At 42.1% G+C, this 18,206-nt stretch overlaps 1 protein-coding gene across 1 annotated transcript; it reads left to right on the top strand.

The window, feature by feature from the left end:
* The first annotated feature begins 1,531 nt into the window (after positions 1-1,531).
* On the top strand, positions 1,532-15,123 carry Ppt2 (palmitoyl-protein thioesterase 2). The gene is made up of 6 exons (XM_080267558.1): positions 1,532-1,682; positions 3,616-3,757; positions 4,072-4,176; positions 7,259-7,391; positions 9,907-10,047; positions 14,446-15,123. Exons 1-6 carry the CDS (start codon positions 1,551-1,553, stop codon positions 14,642-14,644), a joined length of 852 nt encoding a protein of 283 aa, XP_080123684.1. The 5' UTR covers positions 1,532-1,550; the 3' UTR covers positions 14,645-15,123.
* Positions 15,124-18,206: the final 3,083 nt, after the last annotated feature.

Here is an 18,206-nt window from a genome sequence, read left to right as displayed (position 1 = left end):
ACCGCTGGCTGATGTGTATAGCCACAAGGCAAGTGATGGATGGCTGTGGCGTTTTAGGAAACGCCACAACATCCATAGTGTGAAAGTGTCAGGTGAGGCTGCCAGTGCCGATGTTGAAAGTGTTGAACCATTTAGGTTGAAGTTAGATGAGCTTCTTAAGCGCGAACATTTATCACTGTGTCAAATTTACAATGTGGATGAGACTGGGGTTATGTGGAGGTCTTTGCCTAATAAGGAAGGACGAGCGTAAGATGTCAGGTAAAAAGATTAATAAAGAGCGGTTATCAGTGATGTGTGGTGGTAATGCGTCAGGTACACATAGGCCGACGAAGGCGACACCCGTCCTCCACCAGGTGCTTAAGTGAGCGCCTCCAACGCCTGTTCAGCCCCAGTCATGAGAGCCAGCTCCCCCAGCCCCGACAGTGAGAGGCCTTTCTCCACACACAGCCCGAGCCCCAGCAACGAGACGATGCCCATGAGAGTGGTCCCGTGGCCGCGGGACGAAGGGACTCCCACAGGGCCTCCGCCCATCCCGGGCCGAGAGTTGTGAGCCCTGGACCTTTTCTTCCCCCAGTGAAACCAAGTGTCCACAAAAAGACAGTGAATTTATGATGAACAGTGAGACCAGCACTTAGAGCACAAAAGTGAGTTAACAGTGAATACAATGAGGCCAGAAAAGACAGAAAAGTGAATAAAGAAGAACAGGCGCCCTAGTGAATTCCAGTGTACAGTGGGGCCAAGTAAGGCTCTAGAATACAAAAGAATAGACATTGAATATTATGAGCAGTGATATTACCCTGACCCCTTGTAATGACAACTGTAACTATTCCCCTCACTTGTGCTAGTCAATAACACCCTCCCCAGTATTCAGCCTATAAACTCAGTGTCAGAGCAGTGAACGCCTCACGACAGTACCTCAGCCCCACGAACAGTGCCTTTGCCCTCCTGAACCAGAATTAGACTCCTGTGCATAAAATATCCTGGGCGATACTAGACCCATTAATGCCAGCTTATGTATTGATTTTTGTCTTTGAAATTGTGTAAGATTGTCTACCTATTCCACGTCAGTTGAATTTGTCAATATACGTATAAGGTTGTTGCCCTGTGTTTTTATGCCCTGGCCCTCTCTTATTTGTTTAAGCTCCGGTTTAGAAAGAGAACCCAGCTGCCCTCTAGGCGTTCTAGGTACGGAAAGCCGCCCCTTAAACACCTAGAATAACAACTATAGAGCTCAGTGTGGCCATACTTTTAGAGTGAACAACTCAAACGAGTTGACAGCGGAACATCTAAAAACAACGAGGGAAATATATTTCGCAAGAACGGTTTATTTACCACCCCGGAAATAAACAGAAAAATATAACAAAGTGTCAGGAAGAATATTTCGTAAAGCGCTTCTAATGCTTCAAATAAATCGTAGAATGACGGGAAATCGTCCAGGGTCCGAATTGTCCTGACAGCGAGTCGTCGACGGCGAATTCTCCAGAAACCAACACAAAGAAGACTTAGTCAGCTGATTCAAGATAAACAGTGATTGTTTTGGAGCTGTGATTATGAAAATACCGTGTTTTTTATTAGTATGTCTCTCTGTACAATGTTTTGCGTCTTATAAACCTGTAGTCATTATCCATGGCGTGTGGGATTTACGCTATAGTCTTAATTTCTTGGCAGAACAAATTAAACAAGTAAGTATTTTGTTGAAGCCATCCTTATCACCTCCGAACTTATGGTTCTGAAACAAACGATTACTTCACAGTAGCAGTCGAGATGAGTTATGTAGTGAATTTGTTCCAACTTGACAGATCCCCTCCTTTCAGTTCATTTGACTGGTAACCAAAGACTAATTCCAAAACTGCATATTGTCCACTTGTAAAATAATACCAACTAATCAAACCAAACCCAAGATACCTAACCTATCTTTAGGGAAGTATCTAACGTAACCTCACCAAACACACAAAACCTAACCAAACTAAACCCAACATACCTAACCTACCCTAGGGGAACACTTACCCTAGAGATACAATGGTCCAGGACGAGGGTTGTCTGGGTCGTCGTCATCTTCCGGGGGTAGGCCAGTTGGAATAACGGCAACAGCACCAGGTCGTTCACGTGGCTGATCTGACTGTGGCGGGTACAGTGCAGCTGTAGCAATAAGGAAGTGGTGTAACGTTTGCTCACAGTTTGTGTGAAGAAACAGATGCCTAGAGAAGTACTGTTCAAAATTTTCAGTCCGTAGTCCAGGACACTTGGACCACTCCCTTGTGTCACGCCACAGAGAGAGAAAGTGATTGATTGATTTAGCAGTTACTGAGACATGGTAATTTGAAAGTCATGAAACCCTGAATGTGTTTTTCTTCGTTTTTTAAAATGTTTTTGTTGCTTCACGCGGTATGCAACTAGACACTTCAATTATAATACCTGTACACAGTGCTTTGTAAATTACAAAATCGTTTGGAAAAAAAAAAAAAAAAAGGCACAAACCCCAACCCCAGTTCACAGACATATCACATCAGTGTCGGTGGTGTAGTCAGGTTTCCACAAATGGGGTCAAAGTGGGGTCAGTCCCTTTTCAGCTGGGACCCACTGTGTGTTATACTGTATATCAAACAGTAATTAATTTTCAGATTAATTTCCTGTTGGAATCTGTGCTAATAATGCTGTAAGTTTTCAAAACTGCCTAGCCCAGTAGTTGAAACTACACAATTTTCAAAACATTCAAATTAAAGGTTTAGTATTAAGAGTAAAGCTGTATTTTAAAATTAGTTTACTGAAGTCTTATTCTTAAAACATAAAATCACAAAAAAATGAACACTACGTGATATCACAGTTTACTGATAATATTTTGTGACCAATATGATCTAAACACTTAGAGCAAAATGCTTATCAGATGAGAATTAAATGATAAATGCAATATAATTATAACAAAAAGGAGACCTTGCACTTTCTTCAAATAGCTACCTGCATGGAAAGTTAAGACATTAAAATATTACTTTATATAGTTATTTGGTGAACTGTACCGACAATGCATACATTAAATACTATATAGTACCGGTAACCTGAAATTTCAAACAGGGAGATCCAAGGGTCTGACCCTCCTCCCCAGGTCAGTTTCTGCATCAGATTAGTCTAGCATTTCAACAAATGGATGGTAATGTCAACAGAAACAGCTAAAATTGGCAAAATTTCAATATATCGATATCTGAATAAGGTTGCTGTGCTATTCACTATGGAGGTATGGAATTACAGAATAGGTACCTTATAAATACTGTACAAGGAGATGGTATGGTCTCATTCAAAGTAGGTCTGAATGAGAAAATGAGGGCAATATTGGAAGAGACAACAGTACATTAGTGAAAGGAAGAGGAAGAGGTGTGAGTGAGAGATGTATAGGAGGATAAAGCAGACAAGGTGTTCTGTCACAGCCATCCTATCGGGAGGTTCTCTAAAGGGAACACAGCATTGAAGATGATGATTAGGCTTATTAGGATAATTTTGAGGTTTTGAAGGAAAGTATCTGGTATCCAAGTACATTCTAAAATTTGAAATACCTGTATTGCTAGGCACTTTGAAGGAAACATTATTACAGTACATGTCATTAAGAAAGTATGGCTCTTTCAGCACCATGTTGGAACAGAGGTACATGTCATTGACATCCTGCATGGATGGAAGTCCTTGGCACCGCTATGGTATCAAGTCAAAGCATTCTATGCCCGCCTTCTCCCCATCATGAAACAAGCTACCAATGGCATCATCCTCATAGGTGAAGACAAACAATTGTTTGGCTTAAGCTGTGTTCATAGAAGTGCTGGCATTCAAAATTTTATTTGGTTTATCTGTTATTTCGTATATATGTTTTCCCCCTTACTACTGATCTGCTCAGAGTTTAAGTATCAAGAAAAGATAGTCAGACTAAGGCAGATTGTGATATCTGAATTTATTTTTGGTTGTTAAGTTTGACGATATCTCCACAAGCACAGGTCTATCTACTTGTCATAATTCAGGTAAAACAGTTACTTGTAATTATTTCTTGATCCAGGAAAGACTTGTTAAGTTGATGTTATTTCCCACTGTCAGGATACTCACAGGGTGGCATTCTGAGCAGAGGGATAGTGGAAGCAATGGAGCATAATATCACCACCTTCATCTCTCTCTCTTCACCCCAAGCGGGACAATATGGAGGTGAGTCTTTGGTTATGAAGAAGAGATAATAGTTACGAAGTTCTGTAAAGCCGCGAAACTGTTTTCATAAATTCTGTAACATGGTGTTGACATTCAAAGGAAGTTGTCTTGCAATCACAACCAGACAGCATAGAGTTGCAACATATCAGTTCAGCCACTGAAGGATACACAACTTGGAATAAGAAACTGGAAACACCTCAATGGTTCTCTTAAGGTGAGAACTTTCAAAGTCTCCCACTGTTCTGGGAATCCCTTCATTTATACTGACTCCAGGTAACTGACAGTAAGCAGAGATGTATCATCATCTTAGTTGTCAACAATGATTATATATATATATATATATATATAGATAGACATATATATATATATATATATATATAGATAGATAGATAGACATATATATATATATATATATATATATATATATATATATATATACACGAGGGAGGAGGCGAGGTAGCCCAAGGAGAAGGTGGAGAGATATGGTGGACGAGTGTGTGAGGAAGAGAGGCTTGGAAGTCGGTGAGGCTAGGGAACTGACGAGATCGAGCTGGCTGGATGAATGTTGTGAGGAAAGGTGCATGATCAGGGACTTGGGACCCCTTTTTAATGTGACAGCGTCCAGACTGACTCAATCGGATACGTTTATGTGAAGCTACAGAACATGGTGAATGTTTTTGGCGTATCTGATAAAGCCAGGATTCTGGGGGCTTGAATGGTGAGTGAATGGAAGTGTGGTCCACTGGACTGAGCAAACTTGGGCTGTCTGGACATTGCTACTCCTCACCCTGCCCCAGGGTGGGAAAGGAGGTCTAGATGATGATGACGATGACGATGATGATAGATAGATAGATTAGATATAGATACAGATATATATATATACATATATAATCCCTCCACTATCTGATGTAATAGAGCCAGAGGCATGTCCAGAAAGTGGTCCTGTCCGGAAAGTGGGCCCCTGCCTGCTGAACTGTTACTTAAGGACCCTAACCCAGCCTAACTTTGAAAGCCACGTAAATAACTCCCTACCGGAAATGCATAGCACCTATTTAATCCTGTTTAAGACCCTATTCACATCAATAATGGGCATAAAGCATAAAATAAATGAAAAGGAACCAGAGAATGAGGAAGTAAAAGTGGTTATGGAAAATATTTAGCAGTGTATAGGGTACTTACTGCACGTCTGTGGCTGCCTTCTCTGATGCTTTGGCAGTGGTGAAAACGCTCTTGAAGCACGTACAGTAATCCAGTGTTGTGCTGCACTTAGTTCTTTGCATTGTGAGTTATAATTGTTTAACACTGCACATTCTGTTCTTAATTGCACCACACCAGTTTCAGCTGCCAGTTTGCACTCCACAGATAATCCTTTGCACTCTAAATTCTAATTTCTTAATACTGCACAACACTGTAAATTCCCATGTGGTCTAGTGGCGAGGAATTGCAGTTTATTCACTATTTATTCACAAAAACGAACACGTGTGGCATCCACCGCGATGAGCATCTACTCATGATGGCAGTTAGGCGGTAATTGGTGAGGAGGAAGGAAGGGATGAAGGGGCCCTGTGTAAACACAGCTGGCCTGATTGGCAATGATCAGCAATTTCAAAGTACGGGTGGGAAAAAAATTCGAATTTTGGGAGGATTTTTTTTTTTTCTTCTTTTTTTGGCCATTTCTGGGTTCTGAAGGTCCAGGCCCACATTGTCTGGTAAGTGGGGAGTCCAGAAAGTGCGCGTCCGGATAGTACAGGGATTACTGTATACATTATATATATATATATATATATATATATATTGTATATATAGATAGATAGGTAGATAATTATAAACTCTGGTTATATTACCATGGTATGTATGTAGGCATCTACCATAAAAAAAAATGGTACTACAGTAACCTAACCTGAGGTTCATGTGCCCCAAGGAGTAGTATGGGATTAGGTGTCACTCTTTTACAATTTGCTGTTCACTATTTACATAATATTACACAATGCTAATGAGTATTGTAGATGCAGTTATCTTTTTTTTTTTTTTTCTTAAGCAACAGTTACACTTACTTAGAGATTTTGGCATTTGTTTAACAAAGGAATGCTTTGGGATAGCACAAAGATAGAAATGCTCATATAATCAGAGGTAAAAGAGATGATGACAAACGGAAACCTTCTTTTAACTGGCATTCCCAGTTTCCTGATAAAGGGACCACTACTCATTTTCAATGAACTGCCAAAGTATAGACAACCCTGGAGGACGATTATCATTCCCAGTACCTTCTTTACCCCTGCAAAGTTGTTAACTTTATACATGGGTTTTATTCTCCCCTGTGTAGAGTACAACTCTCATGCATGGGGAGGCTCCCCACATACAGCTCTTCTCAATAGGGTGGAGTCAAAGGCTTTTCGCCTCATTAACTCTCCTCCTCTTACTGGCTCCCCTCAACCTCTGTCTCTTTGCTGCACTGTTGCATCATTATCCCTTTTCTATCGCTACTTCAATGGTCACTGCTTCTCTGAACTGTTTGCTTACATCCCTCCACCGCTAAGACAGGTGCATAGCACCCATCTAGCAACAAACTCTCATCCCTTTTCTGTCCAACTCTCTAATGCAAGAGTTAACTGTTACTCCCAGTCCTTCATTTATGAAATGGGTCAACTCTGGAACTGTCTCCCTCTGTCTGTATTTCCTACTTCCTATGATCTCCGATCTTTCAAACGCATGTGTCCAGGCATCTTGAAATGAATGGATCTTGAATTTGGCTCTCTTTTGTATTGTTTTTTTCTTTTCTTGGAAGGAACGGTTTATGGGCTCTTAGCCTTTGCTTCCTTCTTCCTTGCATGGAAAAAAAATTTACCTCGAGTTCATAGCACCCTCCTTAGTTCTCTGAGTCTGGGATGATTCTTAATGTTACCATTTAAAATATCTGAGCATTGTTAGTGGCTTGATAGCTCTTCCTCTGGGTGTTTCCATAGAGGGAGTGTAGTGAATATTCTTTTTGATTCTTTCTTTTTACCATTCACATCCCAGCTTTTTTTAGTTAATAGTGTGATGAGGATGAGGAGTTAATTATATATCTGTTTGTTTTCATCAGATGACTTCCTTCAGTTGATCTTCCCTCAGTACATAAAAGAGACTGCATATGAACTGTTCTACTCTAGAGTTGGTCAAAGGATTTCTGTTGCCAACTATTGGAATGACCCTCATCATCAGGAGCTCTACTACAAGTCAGTATTGTTTACTTTTAAAAGTAACTCATTTTATCAGATGGTTGTGTGTTATTCCATAGCCAACAATCTGTTGGTATTTGTTTTTATTGCAGGTAGTTGTGGATGCACCTGAAGAATTTCAGACAATTTTACCATATACAGCACCTCATTTCAAGTCTGAAGTGGAGAGGGGGTAAAACCTTGTGTTGAAAAGAAAGGTACTTTTGTAAACTAAAAGTACTGATATGGCTTTTGCAGTCGTAAACCTGTTGTTTGAATTTTGGCAAATTTTAATTTATTTTTAAAACAATAAAAAAAATTATGAAAGAAAAAAACACAGAAAATGAGAAAGAATTCAAGATTTGAAAGGGAAAAGAAAAAAAGAAAGGGTGGAACACGGAAATGCAGGAAGGAACGAACAACAAGAGGGAAAGGCAAAGAATGAAGAAATTAGGGAATGAAGTGGAAAGGAAATGTAAGGGGAAAAAATGAAGAAATAAGGAAAACAAGTAAAGGGAAGGGAATTAAAGACAGTAAAAAATGAAAGCCTAGGAAGGGCAGGAAAGGAACAGAAAGATGTGAAAAACACATTGGAAGAGGTAAGGAAAATAAGAATAAGAAGGGGGGGGGACAATATATAAATACAGTAAAAGTCCTCTCATTTGGCAGCTGGTCTTACGGTATTTCCGGTCTTTCAGCAGTTTTCATAAACAGTCCCTTTACGAAAGTTCTCTGCTCTTCCGGCACACATGCTGAGCCTGTCGGCCAATTTGGCACTGTTGGCGCTAGATCTAGCGCTTTTCACAATACTTTAGTGCCAATAAATATTAGACTTTCTTCTCTGTCTAGTGCGTTTTGAAGTCTAATTTAGCATGAAAGTTTGAACAGTTCACCTACAGCTTAGCCTGTTTTAAAGTTAAGCTTAGCGCTTTTGAAGACTTCTGCTTGCAAACACTGCATGTACCGTCGGCCATCACGACTCGTGAGTCTGGCTTTGTGAGCAAGACCTTTTGAAAATTTGGAAACCTTGTCATGCTATTTTATGGTCATCCTCTCATTCTCGTGTTACGCAATGGCCTCTGCTAGTGGAAAGCCTACTGGTGTTGTGAAAAAATGCACTCATAAGGTGCTGATAATCACCAAGAAGATTGAATTATTGAAAAAATTGGAGGCGGGTGTTCCTAGGAAAAAGGTAATAGAAGATTTCGGTGTGAGCTCTTCCACTATATATGACTTTTACTCCCTGGGGGTAGGGGGATTTCAAGAATACTCCCCCAGTATCCCTGCTTGTCGTACGAGACGACTAAAAGGGTTGGTGGTGGGTTAATGCCCCACCGCGTAAAAAGAACTAACTAAAAAAGCAAAAGCAAATAAAAGAAACAGAAGGCCAATTTAGTGCATAGGGTTGACCAGTAATACTTACTATTCACTGTGATTGCATTGGGGTGATTGACCATGATTGCTAGAAGCTTTTTTGCAGGTTTTCCCGATCATTCAGCAGTTTCAGCTGTTTCGGCACCTGCTTGGTCCCGAAAATGCCGAATGAGAGGACTTTTACTGTATGTATATAGGCTATATATACTGTGTGTGTGTGTATATATATATATATACCCTCACATCCAACACGCGTTTGTCCAGCACGTTTTGCGTCCAGCACAGAGCAAAAAATTAGTACGATTTAATATGATTTCATTACCGTAACACAGGTGTGTTAGCATAGCACGGACAGAGCTCCGAGAAGTGGGCAAAATCCACAGAGTTCACCTCTAGCACGATCACCCCCGGTCCAACACGGTCATATTGGACGTTCCCGTGACGCTGACGGCCAATCAAAACTTCTGATCAAGTAGCCTCCCCCGCCCACTATCGTGACGTGATCGTGATGCCGTCCAATTAAAAACGCTTCTTCTTTCACGTGGTTTTGTTTAAATTTCTCGCGCCACAGCGCCACTCAGTCGCATAATTCGCGTTGGAAGGTGCTTTTTTCTTGCTGCATTTTCTACCCTTGTTACTGCATTTTACCCTGCTCACGATGCCTAGGAAGCCTTAAGAGAACCCCAAGAAGCGGTGGCACCTCCCTCAGGCCACCAAGCTAGAAATCATCGAGAGGAAGAAGAAAGGGGAGAGGAATGTGGACATCGCCAAGGCCTACGACGTGAATGAAGCCAGCGTGAGGACCATAATAAAAAACCAAGACAAGATCCTGACGGCAGTGAAGGCTTACGGAGGCGAGCCTAAAAGGTTAATCATTCATAGTACAGTACCATTTATTATAATTACTGTAGTACCAATATATGTATAGGTATATGGTAGGTATTTAGGGTGACTTTTCCTAGAGTTGCTGACATAATTCATTTTTCCCCATAAGCTCTGTTGTTTGTCCAACACGTTTTTGGTCCAACACGAGACCCGTGCATGACAATATTACCATGTTGGATGCGAGGGTACTGTGTATAGATAGATAGATAGATATTATATAATTATACTGTATATATGCTGCATCTAACACCATGCTCAACTGTCTTACCCACAGATATTCACAGTACCTTCCTTACATAAACAATGAGATCTCAGAATCATATCAAAAGGAGTACTGGAAAAACTTTGTAAAACTGAAGAAACTTGTGCTGATTGGTGGACCTGATGATGGAGTAATTACACCTTGGCAATCCAGGTAAGGTTCATATGAGAGGAGTAACATGATGATAAAGAAAAAATATATCTAAAAAAATATATACAAGGGGATATGGTAAAAACACTACAATCCTCTGTCATATATGACAACTAAAAAGCTGTATATGGCTGGAACCTCCCACCCCATAATGTCTAGGATGCTTTAAATATATATATATATATATATATATATATATATACTGAGTAGCTAGTGGGTGGAACACAACTTCAGACTATTTGGAACTGTAGGTTCCCAGTGTTTTGGAAAGATCAGTCATAGTCAGAGTTACTGCAGGGACAATGTTCCATCCCCTCACCCTTGGGCACTAATTACCAGTCCTCAATATCATGTGGCAGATACCTCTGCTCATTCTCTGCCTCTTTTATGAAAAGCTGTTATCCTGCCTGTCCTGGTATTTTTTTAACTTTGTTGAGTCTAGGCCTTCCCCAGAATACCGTACTTTTAATTTCATCCAGTCCTGTCGACCAGAACTTTTTCTCTGACATATTCAATACTTCGGAAGAACTGAGGGTTTTTCACTTTCCAATCTATCTAGAGAAACCGAGGAAGAGGTCTGCAGCCATCTTACAGACACCATGCAAGTGTTTTAAATGGCTGCTGAATACGTATTGTGGTGTATTTCTTCATGCTGGCTGTCAATGACCTATGTTGGTATGCTGATAGAATCAAGTATTTTAATCTGGCAGTCAGTATGTTTGGCTCCTATTTTTATATTGTTAATGCTGTGTAGTTCTTATGGTCTGCCCCCATTTGTTTATGGGAAGGTATGAGCTAGAGCAGATGGAAGGGGTGGAAGACGTATGTAAGATATTCACGGAAGAGATAGGCGCAGCGTGTGAGGCGGTTTGTGGAGTGAGGAGGAGATGCAAGGGTGTGCAAGGGACAGCATGGTGGAATGATGAGGTGAAACGAGCTGTGGAACAAAAGAAGAAGGCATATAGTGAATGGTTAGCGAGTAGAGGTAGGGGAGAAGATGAGAGAGAGAAGAGAGAGGTATATGTGAGCAGGAGAAGGGAGGTGAAGAGACTGGTGAAGGAGAGTAAGAAGAAAGTGGATGAAGAGTTTGGGAGGAATCTGAGTGTGAAATGGAGGGAGAGTAAGAAATTGTTTTGAATGGAGGTAAAGAAAGTAAGGCAGTGTGAAAGGGGAAATAGTAGGGGAGTGAAAGATAGGAATAATAGATTGTTGGTGGAGAAGAGAGAGAAATTGAGGAGATGGAAGGAGCACTTTGAGGATTTGTTGAATGTAGAGAGTGAGAGCAGTGCAAGTATAAGGGGTTGGGGAATGGGTGGGAGAAGAAGAGATGAAAGGAGGGAGGAGGAGATCAGTAGGGCAGAAGTAGTGGAAGCAATGAAGAAGATCAAGTTGGGAAAGGCCCCAGGAATTGATGGAGTGTGTGGTGAAATGCTTAGGTATGGGGGTGAGATTATTGTGGAGTGGATATGGAAGTTGTGTAGATTGGCTTGGGAAGAGGGAAGGGTTCCAGAGGACTGGAAATCAGGTATAACTGTTCCTTTATACAAAGGAAAGGGGGAGAGAGAAGTATGTGGTAACCATAGGGGTATTTGCCTTCTTAGTGTGACTGGTAAAATATATGGTAGAATAGCCTACTCATTGATAGGGTTAGGCATATGACAGAGGAGCTAGTTGGGGAAGAACAACAGGGATTTAGGAAGGGAAAAGGGTGTGTAGATCAGACATTTGTTCTAAGATGTTTAGTGGAGAAGTATCTAGAGAAGGGAAAGTGTATGCTGCCTTCATGGACTTGGAGAAAGCTTATGACAGAATAGATGGGCAAGGTATGTGGAAGGCATTAAGAATATATGGAGTGGAGGGGAAATTGTTGAGTGCTGTGAAGAGTATGTACGAAGGAGCTAGAGCTACGGTGCGAGTGGATGGTGAGCTGAGTGAGTTCTTTGATCTCCATGTGGCACTGAAACAGGGTTGTGTGATGTCTCCATGGCTGTTTAATATATACATGGATGGGGCTGTAAAGGAGGTGCAAGGTAGGGCAGTGGATGTGGGGGTGGCTCTAATGAATGAGGATGAGATTTGGAAGATTCCGGCGTTGCTGTTTGTTGATGATACAGTATTGTTGAGTGAAGGTGAATGGGAGTTGCAAGGTTTGGTGAATGAATTTGGGACAGTGTGTAGGAAGAGGAAGCTGAAAGTTAATATAAACAAAAGTAAAGTTATGGTGTTTGAGAGCAATGAAGTCACTGAATGTACAGTAAGGTTGGATGGTGAGGATATGGAGAATGTGAGTGCATTTTAGTACTTGGGTAGTGTGATGAGTAAGGATTGAACTTTGAGGGATGAAGTGCGTGAAAGGGTACAGCAGGGAAGGAAGGTTGTTGGTTCACTGAAAGCAGTGATGAGGAATAGGGAGGTGAGTATGGAAGTTAAGAAGTCACTGCATGATAGTATTGTGATCCCTACCCTGACGTATGGAAGCAAGGTGTGGATCCTGCAAGAGGGGAACAAGTCAAGAGTGAGAGCAGTAGGAATGAGTTACTTGAGAGAAGCATGTGGAGTGACATGGAGGGACAGGTTGACGAATGAAGAAGTGAAGGAACGTTGTGGGGTGGATGTGGATGTGGTTGAGAAGATTAGGAGAAATACACTGAGGTGGTTTGGACATGTGGAGAGAATGGAGAATGAAAGACTGACTAAGAGGGTGTATGTAGGTGAGGTGGAGGGAGGGAGAGGGAGGGGTAGACCAAGGATGAGGTGGAGGGATGGAGTTGAGAGGTATATGAGGGAGGGGGGGGTGAGTTGGGGGGAGGGTAGTCAAATGGTGGGTGACAGAGTGACTTGGAGGCGTTTTGTCTGCGGCCACCCTTTGCGGGATTAGGGCATCGGGCTATATATAGATAGATTTAAGGGCCCTATGTACAATATATATTTTGCAAAGCTACAATAGTGTGTCATAGATTTCCACACACTTAGCTAGAGGTAGCAAGACTGGCTGGTTTTGTTTACTTGCTGGCAGGCCTGTGTGTTGATGGCTGAGTAAAAGTGGCGTTTTGCCCTCAGTATAATTAGGTCGCACATGCTTTCCAGGATTACATTAGTTCTCTTACAAAATCTGCATCACAGAAGTTAGGTGTACTGAATGGACTCCATGCATTCTTTAACCCTATTTGTTTGCTGACTTTGTACAGGGGCCTTATTTGCCCCTGTGTGCAATACAGCTGTCATGAGTATGGTAGGGCTCATTACATACAGCATTTTCTAAACATGTAGAACTGAAGGCTTTTTGTTTCATCATGTCTTCTCTACTCACGTATTCCTTTCAGTCTTTTCTCTTTGCTGCAGCATTGCATCTTTGTTTTATTGCCAGTGGCCTGGGTACTTCACATTTGAATTGTCTGCTTATATCCCTCCCCTGTTTACAGTAGGCATGCAGCACCCATGTAGTTACACAAGCTCACACTTTCTATCCAGCTGTTTAGTGCTATTGTTGACTAGTACTCAGTCATTCATGTAAGGAATGGGCCAGCTCTGGAGCTGTCTCAATTAATCGTTTTCCATTGCCTGTGACTTCGAGTATTTTTATACGTACAGTGTACTGAATTTTCATGATGTTCCTTGCTTATTTTCTCTGTCGAACCCCCCTAGTCCTGTTGGCCCCTCCTTTTCTTTTTCTCTTTAAAATCACCTTTAAAAGCCTCCTTGCTTACCTCTATCATCCACACTATTGTACCTTAACATTTTTTTTACTCACTTCTTGTTATCAATTTAAGAGGAGCCTGTAGAGTCACATGGAGAGACAGGCTGATGAATGAGGATATAAAGAAGCGTTGTGGTGTGGATGTGGATGTGATAGGAAGCGTTATGAGGAACACACTGAGGTGGTTTGGCCATGTGGAGAGGATGGAGGGTGAAAGACTGACGAAGAGAGTGTATGTGAGTGAGGTGGAGGGGGGAAGAGGGAGGGGGAGGCCGAGGATGAGATGGAGGGATGGGGTGGAGAGGTATATGAGAGAGGGGTGTGTGCATTGGGAGCAGGGCAGTGAAATGGCGGGGGACAGGGTGACGTGGAGGCGATTTGTTTGTGGCCACCCCAAACAGGATTGAGGCATCTGGCAATAGATAGACAGATAGATTGTCATCAATTAATGCTTCCAGTATGTTTTTTTTTTGGGGTGGGGTGGGGTGGGGGGTAGGGGGGGTCATCTTCCTGGCACCAGAAGATTTTCTCCAATTCAGGTGAGGCTTCTCACAATGAACAGATCAGAAGGAATCCGTGTTCTTTATCTCTGGAACATCAGCATTTTCTCCTTTCCTGTCTCATGCACTGTTTTCCTTCTCTTCCAGTTATACTGTATTGTGTCTTTCCTCATCTATGTAATTTTTCTTTGGTCATCCACCCAGCCACTTTGGATACTTCAACGAGAAGGAGAACGTGACTGAGATGCGAGCTCAGGAGTTCTATCGCCAGGACCTCTTTGGACTGCGCACCCTTGATAATGCAGGCAAGATTAAGATCTATGAAATTCCTGGAGTCCATCACACTAACTGGCATCACAATGTATCTGTTATTAAAAACTGTATATTACCCTGGTTGGATTAGTTGTGTTAATTAACTCATGTGAAAGTGCAATACTCAACTCTTGTAATATCTCTGTGGTTGTAGTAATAGTATGCTGTAATTTAGGACTGCCCTTCTGTGTTTTAGTGGTTTGATAATATACTGTACCAATACTCAGTACAAATACCCTAGTCTGTGGTAAGATGAGGTTACTCAATACCAGTATATCAAATGGATGGCATTCACAGCATCCAGTATTAGCAAAAAAAAAAAAAAAAAAAGTTTGAACTTGAGGGGTCAAACATTTATAACCCAAACTCAAGTTCAGGTCAACTTCATTCTCTTTATCATAAACCAGCTTAATTGCTTCATGTATTTCCTAGCGAGTATTAGTAGCTCAATGGCCTGTATGTGATTATCATTTGTATTTCTGTTGGAGGTCTGAGCGAATGGAAGCCCCTCCTAGTCATCTAGTCAAAGTTCATAGGAGTGGGGGGAAATGTGGGCATCTAAAAATTCCATAAGGCAATGTATTTAACCTTATCTTTGCTTTGACAATTAGTGATTTGAAGATAATTTCATTAAATAATTTTTAAAATAAAAAAGAGTAAATAATTATTGGTTTATTTATTCACTGCGGCCAAGGGATGAAAATACACAGGACCTTAATCTTGTACCCTAACCTAAGGGGGTCAACAGGCTGCCCCTGGCTGCCCCTGAGGAGCGTTGACACATTATTAAGCCTCACCATGGCTGCAGTGATGCGTAGGAACAAGGGGACAGACCATCTAATCTTTACCCTGCAGTTTCAAACCCTTGCAGGTCCTCCAACACAGCATGGCTTGAGCTACACTAGACTCGTGTGTGTGTGTGTGTGTGTGTGTGTGTGTGTGTGTGTGTGTGTGTGTGTGTGTGTGTGTGTGTGTGTGTGGGTGTGTGTGTGGTGTGGTGTGGGTGTGGTGTGTGTGTGTGTGTGTGTGTGTGTGTGTGTGTGTGTGTGTGTGTGAGAGAGAGAGAGAGAGAGAGAGAGAGAGAGAGAGAGAGAGAGAGAGAGAGGGGCACACACCATCTCCATTAATTCTGGAGGTATCTGTATATTATCTTGCTGCCGCTAACTATAAGGACAAATTCATAGTGAAGAAGTTACCCCCTTCAGCAGGCGGACACCTTTAAAAAATCCCCGTGATCTTCCATCTTCAGACGGTTTAATTTACCTCAGAAACTAACCTGAATTGGAGGGGTTGAATACAGCCTTCAGTGATCCCTTCATTACTAAGTCACTCTTTGAAGATAAATATCGTCTGGAGGTCGATGAGAATAAAAGGCGTCACCGTACTACAGGGGTTATGTGGTTAATTTTGGATATTTCTTTCTCTTGCGTCATCCACTTTCTCTAATATCCTTGCATCTTCATTTTTTTTTTCTGTGCTTCTGCTTTCTACCTCTTCTGTTTTCTCATGCACCTTTGTTGCCTGCCATCCTACCTCCACTTCTCTCCTTTCTTTTTACCTACAGTTCCCTTTATGCATCCTATTCTTTCATATCGCACTAATTCTCCCTCCTTCCCTCCTCCAGCTCCTTCACCCTTCTTTCACCGCCCTCCCTTCCTTCTCTCCCTGCTTTTCTCTCTCTCCCTCCAGGCTATCTCAAGTTGTGGAGGATGATAATAGGTGCTGTTAACACCTTCGCGAACGCTTCAGAAAAACGCGAGTGAGGCCATTGAGGAAGGCAGGCTGGGATCCTCTCTTTCCCCCACGTTAATATGGGGAACAAAAGTGCTTGCTGGCCTCTGTGCTGGTGGGGGGTGAGGTGCAGGTGGAGGGCCAGGGGTGAGGGGGGGATGGCTGGCAAAAGGTTTGGGTACGTGGCAATGAGGGGTTGACAGCATCAGTTAAGAAGTGTGCTTGATTGTGAGGGGGGCCTGGGTACAATGTTCCTATAATGCTGATGGTGTTACCTTTAATAACTGGGAAAAGAATCACAATTAAAAAATATGCTGAAGGCACGATGTATAATCCTCATCAGGAGCTGAGCGAGGTACTTCCGCTACAGACCACAGATTGGCAGTTAGAAAGAGGTGCACTGATTTTCAAAATCTTGTTCATGTGGGGAAACGACTTTCATGAGGCCAAGCGGTGACATGGGACACAACAATGCTTACAGTTAAAAAAAAAGAGAGAGATGGATCATCAGCTACTGGCAAGAGTGTGTAACATCAATATCTGACAGCTGGGCAGGCAGGTGGATGGTCCTGGCGCCAGCCAACCACGACTCATCCCTCGCGCGTCACTACCACGCATATGACGTCACTAAACCAGTTTCACTAACATCTCACCCTACAACACAACCCCACGTCTGACTGTAAGTGTTCAGTGCACATGAAAAGAGAGGCCCTCAATCAGAGACCTAATGGTATTGGTGGTGCTGCTGGGAGTGGGTGGTGAGTGTGGTTGAGGGAGAGCCCGAGTGCCGCCAGGTGAGCCGGGATGGCGCCGCGGGATCGAAGGTGAGGCAGCCAGGCCACAACAGGGTCATCCTACCCTGGCCTCACTTCACCTCACATTACCTAGCCTATTGTAATCAAAACAATGGTAATCACATACTGGATCGTACACATTTATTACGCAAAGACAAAACACTAAGAAAATTCATATGGGTGAAGTTTCCTTCCTCTTCAACAAACTGCTGGCATAAAGGAGAACTTTGCCTATGAAAAAAAAAAAAAAAATAAAATACATTATTCGGGGTTCTGTGCACTGCTGTCCCTTATGCTATATGGATGTTCAAAATAATAAATCATCACCACCATCTTTTTTTTCCCACTTGAGGAAGAAGTTGCGTCGGGCTCACTAAGAATGAATGAGCAGAAAAGTGGGAAGACTGCCAACAGCATACCCAATGAAGTGAGCCAAACAGGCATTCACTCATCATTCAAGCTCCCAGAATTATGGTTTCACCCTACAGGCATAACCATCTGCAATATCCTTTTTTCTTTATAGATGGGTTTCATACACCTTACGTATTTTCAGTTCGAATGCAATGAAGTGCTCCCTCAATGATTCGTCCCACTAACTCGATACACTGTCAGTTCCCAAGCTTCATCAACTTCCATAACTCACTTTCTTACACACTCATTTATCATACCCATCTACCCTCCTCCTGGCATACCAAGACACTCCACATCTAAGTTCACTCACACATACCTTATTCACTATCATTATCTACATTCATATTCTCTATCTACCCACACCAACTACGCGCACTCTTTTCTATTCTGTTATCAACAAATTTTCTTACTCCACATCTTTCGCGAATCACATTAGTTCCCATCCTATCCACTCTCACGCACTCCATACATACTCCTCAAGAATCCCATTTCCATTGCTCTTCCTGCTTACATTTTACACTCGTCATATTCTGTGTCATAGTCATACAATACAGCGAGCTCTTACACATCTTCTTGCAGTCCTTTTACGGTACCCGCACTCAAACTTATATTCAGTATCAAGGCCTTCAGAACCCCACCCGTCACTTTCCTTCCCTATGCCACTCTACTTTCCACTTCCGTTGCATATTTACCTATACTGTCTATTGCCACCTCAAA

Source organism: Coenobita brevimanus, chromosome 24 (assembly GCF_032717465.1).
Source record: "Coenobita brevimanus isolate Jiangsu-jjx chromosome 24, ASM3271746v2, whole genome shotgun sequence".
NCBI classification, from domain to species: Eukaryota; Metazoa; Arthropoda; class Malacostraca; order Decapoda; family Coenobitidae; genus Coenobita; species Coenobita brevimanus.
Note: the sequence above shows the minus strand (reverse complement) of the source record. Positions and strands in the feature narration are given on the sequence as shown.

Coding starts and splice junctions, on each gene's coding strand:
- Ppt2 (XM_080267558.1), top strand. CDS start 1,551: ATGAAAATACCGTGTTTTTTATTAGTATGTCTCTCTGTACAATGTTTT. Junction 1,683..3,615: donor TGGCAGAACAAATTAAACAA/GTAAGTATTTTG, acceptor TGGCTCTTTCAG/CACCATGTTGGAACAGAGGT. Junction 4,177..7,258: donor CCAAGCGGGACAATATGGAG/GTGAGTCTTTGG, acceptor TGTTTTCATCAG/ATGACTTCCTTCAGTTGATC.